General features: G+C 40.1%; 1 protein-coding gene across 1 annotated transcript; it reads right to left on the bottom strand.

Moving 5' to 3' along the window:
- Window positions 1-446: 446 nt before the first annotated feature.
- LOC105036065 (3-ketoacyl-CoA synthase 6) lies at window positions 447-2,851 on the bottom strand. The gene has a single exon (XM_010911809.4). It carries the CDS (start codon window positions 2,722-2,724, stop codon window positions 1,228-1,230), a length of 1,497 nt encoding a protein of 498 aa, XP_010910111.1. The 5' UTR covers window positions 2,725-2,851; the 3' UTR covers window positions 447-1,227.
- Between the last annotated feature and the right edge of the window lie 9,354 nt (window positions 2,852-12,205).

Below are 12,205 nucleotides of genomic sequence, written 5' to 3' on the forward strand. Positions count from 1 at the left end.
GACATTATGTTTGCAGTCAGGTTGTTATCTAGATTCATGCATAATCCCAATAAACATCATTATGGAATAGTTAAAAGGGTTATACAACATATTCAAAAAACTTTAAATTAGGAAATTCATTATAAATATGTAAAGAACTTTAAACTTGTTTCTTACACGATGGTAATTGGGCTGGTTGTGTAGGTGACAGAAGAAGCAATTTTGGTTTTGCACTTAATCTTAGGTTCAAGGTGGTATGCTGGACAAGAAAGAAGCAGCACTCAGCCGCTCTCTCAAGTTCTAAAGTAGAGAATGTTGCAACTACAAGTACCGCATATCAAATTGCTTGGCCCAGGAGAACACTGGCTCATCACCAAAGTAACAACATGCACCAACAGTAATTTTTTGGGACAGTAGATCTACTATTGCTATGACAAAAAATTTAGTTTTCATAGATTCACCAAATATATCAAAATTCAGTATCACTTCATTCATAAATTAGTGAACAAGAAGGAAATTCAAATAAAGCACTACAAGACCAAAGACCAGCTAGCTAACATTTTTATAAAAGCATTGGCTTAAGACAAATTTTGTGGATTTTGAAAATTGCTTGGTATCACCACTGATTTGAATTAAGGGGGCATGACAGAAGTATAATTCAAATTATTGAGTTCGTCAAATTAAAAAAAGAAAAACATAACTATTTTGTATGATGGACAATTTTAGTCGCCTTTGGACTCTGAAAAAGGGGGAGCTCTGTCCCTGGGATGCAAGCTAGTAGGGTTTTTATTTTTATTATTAGGATGCAAGCTAGTATAGCTATCCTCTTTGAATGGAAAAAATAATAATATTTTTCTTTCATCCCAACCTCTCTTTTTATTTTTATTCTCGCTCCCTTGCTCCCATCTCCGAAGACGTACGTCTGCAAAATCCTACACCACACACCCCCCACCCCACACCAACAACAACAAAAAAAAAAAAAAAAAAAAAAAAAAAAAAACAATTCTTCTCTTGCTTTATCACGCATTATTAATTATTTCCATAGAAAACGATTGCAACAGGTCATACGTCAAACCAAATTGAAGCAAACGCAAAGGGTGCAACTATAATGGATGTGGCAGCAGTGGAAACATGATGTTAACCAGCCCCCTCTCGGAGCCCAACAACGCCTTCCTCGAGAACAAATCGAACAACGTTGGTCCAGAAGCAATAACTTATTCCAACCGTCTTGTAGTCGGTAGACATAATCTAGAGGAGCTTCACCACCTCCGGGATGTGGACAGGGTAGCGGTGGATGGAGCCGGACCAGGGCCCCTCCACCGGCGTCCTGATTGTCCTGAGACACTTCCACACCGCGCTGTTGCACTTGAATCCACTGCCGAAACCGATCATCCACACCCGGTCTCCTCGCCGCATCCGGCCTTTTGCCTCGATGTAATTGAGCTCGTACCAGAGGGAGCTGCTTGACGTATTGCCGAAGCGGTGCAGCGCCATGCGCGACGCCTCCACGTGCTCCGCCGACAGGTCCAGGCTCTTCTGCAGCTCGTCGATCACTGCCCGCCCCCCGGCATGGATGCAGAAGTGCTCGAAGGCCCGCTTGAAATCCGGAATGTATGGCTTCCACGCCGGATATATAATCTTCCGGCCGATGAGGCTGAGAAGGAAAAGTAGCTGCTCGGAGGCCGGCAGGACGAGCGGGCCGATGGTGGTGATGTTCGCCTTGAGCGCATCGCCGGCGACCGCCATCAGGTCTTTGGAGAGATTGATCCCTGCGTTTCCCTCGTCGTCCTCCTCCTCGTAGACGCAGCGGTAGGAACGGTCATCGGCGCCTTTGTGCGTGCGGACGATGCGGACGAGGCGGTACTTTGCACGGGCGCGCTCACGGCGGCGGTTCGAGAGGAGCACCGCGGCGGCGCCCATGCGGAAGAGGCAGTTGGGGAGGAGCATCGACCGCTGATTGCCGCTGTAGTAGTTGGGGGTGATGATCTCCGTGGAGACCACGAGGGCGTACGAGTTGCGGTGTACCTGGAGGAGATCCCGCGCCAGGTCGATGGAGATCAGGCCGGCACTGCAGCCCATGCCGGAGAGGTTGAAGCTGAGGATGTTGCTCCGGAGCTTGTACTTGTTGATGACCATGGCGGAGAGGGACGGCGTCGGCGAGAAGAGACTGCAGTTGACGACGAGTATGTCGATGTCCTTGGGCTTCAGGCCGGTCTTAGCGAAGAGCTCGTCGATAGCGGAGAAGATGACGAGGCTGGCCTCGGCGCGGGAGGCCTCCATGCTGCTCTGCGGGGGTATGTAGTGGTTCGCGGGTGGGAGGCAGGTCTCCTCGCCGAGGCCGGACCTTTCGAGAATCCTCAGCTGGAACCGGACGCTCTTCTCGTCGAAGAAGGGCATTTGCCGCGCATGCTCCATGAAGGTGGAGAACGGCACGCGGCAAGTCCGGGAAGGCCGGAAGCAGGCGTAGTCGACAAGGTAGATCGGGCGTGGCCGCGACATGAAGAAGAAGGTAGCGGCCATCACAGCGAGAAAGATGGAGCACAGAAGCTGGACTTGGCTGAAATGGAGGGATCTCCACAAAGAGAGGATCTGTTCGGGGCCGAGACGGGCTAATTCCAGGAGGATGGCCACCATGGTGGAGATCAGGAGAAAGGTCAAGAGGTGGTTCACCAGGTACTGGTAGCCGAGCTTCACATACTTGAGTTTGACTGAGCTCAAGAACAGTGGCAGGGGCTCAGCCGGCATGGTGCTCTGACTACCTGATAGTCTAGATTGGAAAAGAAACTGAGGGGATGACGATGGGTGGTGTGTTTGGATTTGGGCTTTGGTATGTATGCTTTGTGTCTTTGGGTGGTGGACTGGCGAGGAGGACGGGGATTTAAATGGTGATTTTAGCAGCAATGAATGTTGGCAGATGGTAGGTTTACATGGCGGGACCTGCCATCATAAAAACCGAACAGAGGTGATCGGTTTCATGTGTCTCCCCTCCAGCCGCTTTCTCTGCTTAGCTGTGCTGGCTTTCTCGTGATTGTAGTGTTTGGGGTTCTATGGGGGATCTGAGATTCATCGATGATTAATTGAAATTTCTTTTGGCAGATGGGTTCGGCTCTACCGGCCAGGACGCGATTAGCTCTTAGACAACATGCATTCATGGGCTTGTAACTGTCGACCGTGGGCAAGTGCGTTGGTATGGGGAGAAGTTGGAACGGGGCGGGATCAGTGTGGGATGGAGACGACGTGATGCCATGTCTTATTTGCGATGCAGTTGGCGTGTCTTAACTCTTTACAGCGATCACGTAAAACCTATCATAGGTATCCAGTAGACCGTGAGAAATTATTAATTGCAACAGTTCTATCATAAATATTTAGGCCACTAAATAATAAATTGATATATTATTTATTAATAAAAAATTATATTATTATCTAAATTTAATTGAAAATTTTAAATACAAAAATATTCCACCCCTAAATATGATATATCAGCTTGTAATTTTTATTATTTTGACTGAAAAAAATATTTTTTTAGATGATGTACTCATTTATTATTGAATGATTCAAGATACATGTGATAGAATAGTTCTAATTAATAATTTCTCGTACACTACAGTGGGGGCAAGTCTCGTAGAGAAATTATTGGTTAAATCCGATCCAAAGTGGATGGTAAGTAATTGGATATTGAGAATTAAAAAATCTGATTAAATACACAATAATGTGTGTTGTTAAGGAGCGAATGGTATTAAATGCATTATAAGACGTGTGTCTAGGTGGGGAAATAGGGGATAAAGAATTAATTAATCTATGGACCATTGTAGGCCGGGTCGAATGAGTAATTAACACTGGATTCTTGTGTTAAATGAGAAACGTATCTTTTCCTAATCCTAAAATGACAGCTGGCCCTATTTCTAGTGCTGGGCCATTTCGTTAGACATGTATTTTTTCCTGACAGCTGGCTGTTTCAACTGTAGTTCCAATTTCGTTCCAGCACGCCTTGCACTGCTCGGAATTCATTGCACCGTGGAAACTCAACGTCCCAGGAATAAATATAGGTTAGATTATTAAATATATGATAAGAAGTGCTTTGATCCTAAATTTTTAATTTTTTTAATTAGATATCATAATTTATTTTTTTATTATAAAATGATCCAACCATCTATTTAGGTCTTGAAATCGTTAATAGAATATAAAAAATGATTAAAATATCCTTCATCTTCTAAGGGTTATTGATCAAATGAACCATTCTGAAGAAAAATTTTGGTAGATCCATTCTTAACCATTGAATGATTATTTAAAGTACCAAAGAAAATGTTTACCAAAAAAAAAAAAGTACCAAAGAAAAAAAATGCTCGGCGCTGTCATCTTCTGGCAGAAGGAAAAAGTAATCGGCGATGACTAACATCATCTTCTGATTCTTTAAAAGCAGAGATATTATCTTCGTTTCCAAAAGCAGAACCGGGAACTTCGAACTTTACATTCTGCTTTTCAACTACTTACCGAGCTTCCATCTCCGATAGCATCATCCATGCACACTTGAAGAGAAACGGTCCCTTATTCGCTAGGGCGCAAAATATTCCCTGTCATATACAATAAAACTTGAAGTATTCGCCTCTCATACATGAGCATTGGTCCGGGAACATATTTACAGAAATGGAATTCAGAGGATACACCTTGGCAAGCACATGTATCCTAACAAGGCTGTTAAGGAACTTAATAAGAAGATATTTGATGGTAAAGAATGGTGTTGGAAAAATACAATCAAGAAACAATAATACTATAAATTTCATGTCTCTCTTTATATAATTAAATAGGATATCACTATAATTTACCAAGCAACAAAAATCTTCAAAATATACATAAGTAATTAACAAGCAAAATGATCAAGCAACCCACAAACAATAAATATCATAATTTTTAATGTGGAAATCTAACGATGCAAAGGAAAATATCATGGAACCTAGTGAAACAACTTAGGATCTTACTTAAAAAGACGACCGAAGGGCATTATTTGAATTCTCTGATCTTGTATAACTATTCAAGATTTTTCCAATGAATTACCGATGTGGAACTAAATATATATCCACAGATCTTCCACTATTTATAATAATGAGATTACCATAGATTTTTTATAATTCAACCATAGACTACATAAAAATCATCAAGATAAAATTTTGGCTTCCATAATAAAAATATTTATCACCAATAAGATGGATTTTAACAACAACCAATAAAAAAAATGATGGATCTCATCAAGTGTGGATGCTTGAACTATCTAATGAAGAAGGTTTTTTCAAGAACTAGATCATTTAATTTGTTGTCTCAATATCGAAAGTAATATATTAATATTAATAGTATTTTTTTTTAAAATTTTTATCTTTTCCATCTGCCTTGTACTTCTACTGTTTCCGCTTTTCACATCTCACTTCTCCAACCAACTAGGCTGGCTTTTTAAGGATGATGACCATAGTGTGCCACATGGCACCACTTTCTCTTTCTCTTATTTTTCAATTTTAAATAATATGGATTCCACATAAGGAGCAATAACACCAATAAATCTTTTTCTCCCAACTTATGTAACGGATTCCATTAAGCTCGCTTCTTCAAGTAATAATTTTTTTCCAACCAAATTTTAATCATTATATCCAATCTATTGTCATTAATATAGTTTTTCTTAAGATACAACAACTTCATCTTAAAAGCATTCAGAACCCAATAATATCTTCCATCAATATCGAATTCTTTGAGTGACATAGATAGCAATTAACCATCATAATAAAACATATACTTCTTTTGTTCTAGGTTTCAATCTTGTATAAAATTTTTCATCCCAAAATTTTTTTGCAAGCTTCTATAATTGTAATATATTCGGCTTCAATAATGGACAAAACGATATATTTTTATAACTTGAATTGTCATAATACTATTATCTCTGAAAAAGTCATCAGATATCCCAATATGGATTTTCTAGAATCTATGTTGCTAGTTATATTTGCATTTATGTATTTATCCAATACAGATTTACCAATACCAAAATATAAATGGATTCTAGAAATGCCTCTGAAATACGTGAGGATCCATATATCAACTGCATAATATTTCTTTCTAAGATTAGATAGAAACCAACTTACTGTACCAATTGCATAAATAATATCCAACAAACATTATCCACAATTATTCTTTAATTTGTAGATAAAAACTTTCATTGCATATTGTTTCTATAGGTAAAAACCATTTAAATATGTTTTTCCAACATTATATCTTTGAATAACATTGTAGGTATAGATTTTTCGCCTTTTCAAGATTTTGATAGGATTTAGATACTCTAAGTTTCTAGTTGAAGTTATCAAACATATGCAAGCATAAAAATTAAAATATATTCCATCAACATAATTATGAATAGAACCTTGTTTTTAACATCCAAGCATCCCCACATTCAACTAAAATATATAATTATATAAGTCCAAACATAATAGATTGTAATAATAAAACTCAAAAATATTGTACAGGAATTGACATTTTTACTTCTTATTTGACATAAATGTACCAACAAATAAAAAAAAACAACAAAATAGACAACATCTTAAACCTATTACAAAAAAATTATATTCAAAAAGATAAAATATAAATTATTAAGATTAATATACTATCTTTATATCATGGATATGATGACTTGAACCCAAGAAGATTCTTGGGAAGAATCATCTGTAGCACTAGTAACATTGGGCACCTATGAACAATAAAAAGATAATTACATAAATCGCAATCCTCATCGCAACTTATAACTTCAAATTAAATAAATTAACACTAAACCTATTGATTTTTTCCTTCATTTGCTGCATTTTGGGTCTGCTTACTAGGAAATCATCTCCATAGTAATGCTATAAGATCAGAAATAATTTCTTGGATGGATGTCTGGCCAAGGCACCATCTCCCAGGACTTTTTCAGTACTACGCAATACAGTAGGAAGAAAGAAGAAACAAAACAAAAACAATCAAAATATGTGGATCAGCCACAAAAGGATTCGTCTCCATGGGTGTCACGCCCCCGACCCGAGATTTGCGAATCGAGGGTCGCGGCAACCGCCGCATACTTATGAAGAACTCTCTTCCATAAGCATGCAAGGCATCTCATTACAATATCAATACATCGCAGCGGAATAAATTCAAATAATTATTATTCAACTGTAATTCAAGTAATTAAATCAAATGTCTTACATCTAATAAAATTTTACTAAAACAATAAATCTAAGTTCAATGAAGTTGACAATGCTAATCTCGCTTCTAAAAGCTCTGTCCCAATATTTCGTCCCACGCTCGAAATTAATTATCTGAATCTGAAAAATAGAAAGAAAGGTAATGAGCTAGACAGCTCAGTAAGTAACAAGTATCTCTACCAGATATTTCAGATATTATATAATTTTCAAGAATAATGCTGCAAATAAACATAAGAGTATATTTCATGCTGATTTAATACAAATCTAATATTTTCAAAAATTCACACATAATATAATCATAAATTCGATTCGATTCAAAATACTCGTAACTCAACAGCCTCGACTATGACCAACGTTTAACTCCCATTAGCGGGGTCCACAGAATACCAGCGCACAACCCCCACTGGCAGGGTCCAGAAATACCAGCGCACAACCCCCACTGGCAGGGTCCACAAATACCAGCGCACAACCCCCACTGGCAGGGTCCAAGAATACCAGCGCACAACCCCCACTGGCAGGGTCCACAAAGTACCAACGTATAATCCCCATTGGCGGGGCCCACTGAAACATAGTTAGGCTGAGAGCATAAATCCGATCTATATCAAAACACTAAATATTTCACTGAACATGTGCATAAATCGACATACCAAAATATTTCAAAAGCACTTTTCTTTCAAAACATAATTTCATAAATCATGCATAATTTTCAGAGAAAATTATTTATTTTCAGAATAAATATAGAATATCTCGAGAAGATGATTCATTACTTACCTTTCACGGAGCACTGAACGAATAGATCGACTAACTTCTAGGAGATTCTTCCGTGCCTATTATTCAAAATTATATTTTTACATTAATTTTAATTCAAAATTTAATCTAAATAAATCCCAAATCAAGACCTCACTTAAAATCAGACTCTTCCCTGAACTCGATCAAAATCATCAAATGAAGCCTTCCACTACGCTAATCTTAGAAGGATAACTTTAGAGAGAGAGAAATCCATCAAGAGAGAGAAACAGGCTAGATAAAGAATATTCTAGAGAGAGAAAGTAGAGAGAGAAAGTCCAATTCCAGAGAGAGAAAATCAGGGTTCAGTCTGAAAGAAGAGAGAGAAGAGAGAGAAACTCTCTCTCTCATCAATTTCAATTTTTATTTATTTATTTATTTATTTACTTATTTATTTACTTATATATATATATATATTATTATTTTTTTTTCTTTTCTTTTCTTTTTCTTCTTTTTCTTCTTTTTTTTTTTCTTTCCTTTTCTTTTTTTCTTTCCTTTTCTTTTTTTCTTCTTTTTCTTTTTCTTCTTTTTCTTCTTTTCTTTTTCTTTTTCTTTTCTTTTTCTTCTTCTTCTTCTTCTTTTTCCTTGGTTCCTTCCAGGCCGAACAGGGGACGGTGGGGGTTCTCCGGCCTTGACCAGCCGTTCGGGCCACGGCCGTCGCGGCGGAGGCCGGCGGCCGACGGGAATCACTCCCCCGGTCACGGAGGAGGGTGTCCGGCAATCAATTCCGATCGCCGGCACCGAAAAATTCAAGGGAAAGAGCTCAAAAACAGGGTGTCTTTTCCGACCGAAAATCGGCGACTTTCATCGCCGGCAGCCGCGCACAAATGCACGGGGAGGAAGGAGAAGAAAGAGGGGAGGAAGAGGGAAACTTACCTCAGCCTCCGGAGACCTCATCGGCGGCGATCACGGCGAGAAATCAAAGGGTGTCCGCGGCCTTCGATCGAGAAAAACGGAGAGAAAGAGAGAGGGAGGAGGCCAATGATCGGTCTCAAGAGGGAGGGGGTCTTCTTATAGAGCACCCTAGGACTCCGAGGGGTCCTAGGAGTCCTAATTTGCTCGGGACTCGCCGGAGAAGAAGACTCCTACCGGGAGTCTTCTTCCCGGTTGCTCTGTTTTTTTTTTTTTTTTTTTTTTGTTTTGGTCTTGGGTCTAGGTTTTGGGCTATCACATTCTTCACCCCTAAAAGGAAATTTCGTCCTCGAAATTTTTCATACCTGTCACCATTGTATTGGAAGCGTGTGGATTCTGTTGAGTAAGCGCATAAACTCTTCCCTGGGTTTATTATGATGCTCATACTTTAACATCCCAATATTCCTAATGTTTACCCACCTACACTCATAGTATGTCAAATTCTATGTGTCATAATTTATCCACTTATGCTCTGATACCATATTAATTGTCACGCCCCCGACCCGAGATTTGCGAATCGAGGGTCGCGGCAACCGCCGCATACTTATGAAGAACTCTCTTCCATAAGCATGCAAGGCATCTCATTACAATATCAATGCATCGCAGCGGAATAAATTCAAATAATTATTATTCAACTGTAATTCAAGTAATTAAATCAAATGTCTTACATCTAATAAAATTTTACTAAAACAATAAATCTAAGTTCAATGAAGTTGACAATGCTAATCTCGCTTCTAAAAGCTCTGTCCAATATTTCGTCCCACGCTCGAAATTAATTATCTGAATCTGAAAAATAGAAAGAAAGGTAATGAGCTAGACAGCTCAGTAAGTAACAAGTATCTCTACCAGATATTTCAGATATTATATAATTTTCAAGAATAATGCTGCAAATAAACATAAGAGTATATTTCATGCTGATTTAATACAAATCCAATATTTTCAAAAATTCACACATAATATAATCATAAATCCGATTCGATACAAAATACTCGTAACTCAACAGCCTCGACTATGACCAACGTTTAACTCCCATTGGCGGGGTCCACAGAATACCAGCGCACAACTCCCACTGGCAGGGTCCAGAAATACCAGCGCACAACCCCCACTGGCAGGGTCCACAAATACCAGCGCACAACCCCCACTGGCAGGGTCCAAGAATACCAGCGCACAACCCCCACTGGCAGGGTCCACAAAGTACCAACGTATAATCCCCATTGGCGGGGCCCACTGAAACATAGTTAGGCTGAGAGCATAAATCCGATCTTTATCAAAACACTAAATATTTCACTGAACATGTGCATAAATCGACATACCAAAATATTTCAAAAGTACTTTTCTTTCAAAACATAATTTCATAAATCATGCATAATTTTCAGAGAAAATTATTTATTTTCAGAATAAATATAGAATATCTCGAGAAGATGATTCATTACTTACCTTTCACGGAGCACTGAACGAATAGATCGACTAACTTCTAGGAGATTCTTCCGTGCCTATTATTCAAAATTATATTTTTACATTAATTTTAATTCAAAATTTAATCTAAATAAATCCCAAATCAAGACCTCACTTAAAATCAGACTCTTCCCTGAACTCGATCAAAATCATCAAATGAAGCCTTCCACTATGCTAATCTTAGAAGGATAACTTTAGAGAGAGAGAAATCCATCAAGAGAGAGAAACAGGCTAGATAAAGAAAATTCTAGAGAGAGAAAGTAGAGAGAGAAAGTCCAATTTCAGAGAGAGAAAATCAGGGTTCAGTCTGAAAGAAGAGAGAGAAGAGAGAGAAACTCTCTCTCTCATCAATTTCAATTTTTATTTATTTATTTATTTATTTACTTATTTATTTACTTACTTATATATATATATATATATATATATATTATTATTATTTTTTTCTTTTCTTTTCTTTTTCTTCTTTTTTTTTTTCTTTCCTTTTCTTTTTTTCTTCTTTTTCTTTTTCTTCTTTTTCTTCTTTTCTTTTTCTTTTTCTTTTCTTTTTCTTCTTCTTCTTCTTCTTTTTCCTTGGTTCCTTCCAGGCCGAACAGGGGACGGTGGGGGTTCTCCGGCCTTGACCAGCCGTTCGGGCCACGGCCGCCGCGGCGGAGGCCGGCGGCCGACGGGAATCACTCCCCCGGTCACGGAGGAGGGTGGCCGGTGATCAATTCCGATCGCCGGCACCGAAAAATTCAAGGGAAAGAGCTCAAAAACAGGGTGTCTTTTCCGATCGAAAATCGGCGACTTTCATCGCCGGCAGCCGCGCACAAATGCACGGAAAGGAAGGAGAAGAAAGAGGGGAGGAAGAGGGAAACTTACCTCAGCCTCCGGAGACCTCGTCGGCGGCGATCATGGCGAGAAATCAAAGGGTGTCCGCGGCCTTCGATCGAGAAAAATGGAGAGAAAGAGAGAAGGAGGAGGCCAATGATCGGTCTCAAGAGGGAGGGGGTCTTCTTATAGAGCACCCTAGGACTCCGAGGGGTCCTAGGAGTCCTAATTTGCTCGGGACTCGCCGGAGAAGAAGACTCCTACCGGGAGTCTTCTTCCCGGTTGCTCTGTTTTTTTTTTTTTTTTTTTTTTTCGTTTTGGTCTTGGGTCTAGGTTTTGGGCTATCACAATGGGGCATGCAAACTTTACTATGAAAAAAAAATTTTATAAGAGGAGATCTCACCCTCAACTCTCGTACACCCAATTTCGCTCTCACAAAAAATTCTTCTCACAAAAGCTCTCTCTCTTGGAAGACCCCCTGAATCCCTGAAGTGACCGTTGTCCGCTATCCAAGAGCCCTACTCCTTCTCTCACGGTGTCGTATGCGGTTCTCTCTCTTCATGGTGTTCATGTTCTCTGGTTTCCATGCCCACGTGAGACCACCAGGCCGCCGCAGGTCTTTGATCACGAACAAAAAAGCCACACCCCAGTTTCACTTGATCAGGGCCTTTTTATAAGGCTTAAACCCAATTAGATTAGGTTTAACACTCTTAATCAAGCCCAAAATCCTTTCCAAGCCGTTGGATCATTACTGCAAGCTACCAAAGCTGTTTGATCATGATCGGTCCATGAAATAGTACCATGGACCATGCAAAACGGCTGAGAAACACCTATGCAGTCCATGCGCTGGGCCGTGGACCACCCGATCCATGGTGGACCAGGATACAGGCTCCAGACGCGGTGCCTGGGCCTAGCCCGGCCCGTGCGAGTGGGCCTAGGCCGCACCTGCATCGGGCCGCGTGCTGCGCCTGGGCCAGGCCACACGCCCGCGCTTGGGCCGCATGCCCCGCGCTTGGGCCGCATGCCCCGCGCTTGGGCCGGGCCCCGTGCCGGGC

The sequence above is a fragment of the Elaeis guineensis genome, chromosome 3 (assembly GCF_000442705.2).
Source record: "Elaeis guineensis isolate ETL-2024a chromosome 3, EG11, whole genome shotgun sequence".
Taxonomy (NCBI): Eukaryota; Viridiplantae; Streptophyta; class Magnoliopsida; order Arecales; family Arecaceae; genus Elaeis; species Elaeis guineensis.

What these genes read in the sequence shown, in the direction of transcription:
- LOC105036065 (XM_010911809.4), bottom strand. Translation starts at nt 2,724, where the DNA reads ATGCCGGCTGAGCCCCTGCCACTGTTCTTGAGCTCAGTCAAACTCAAG.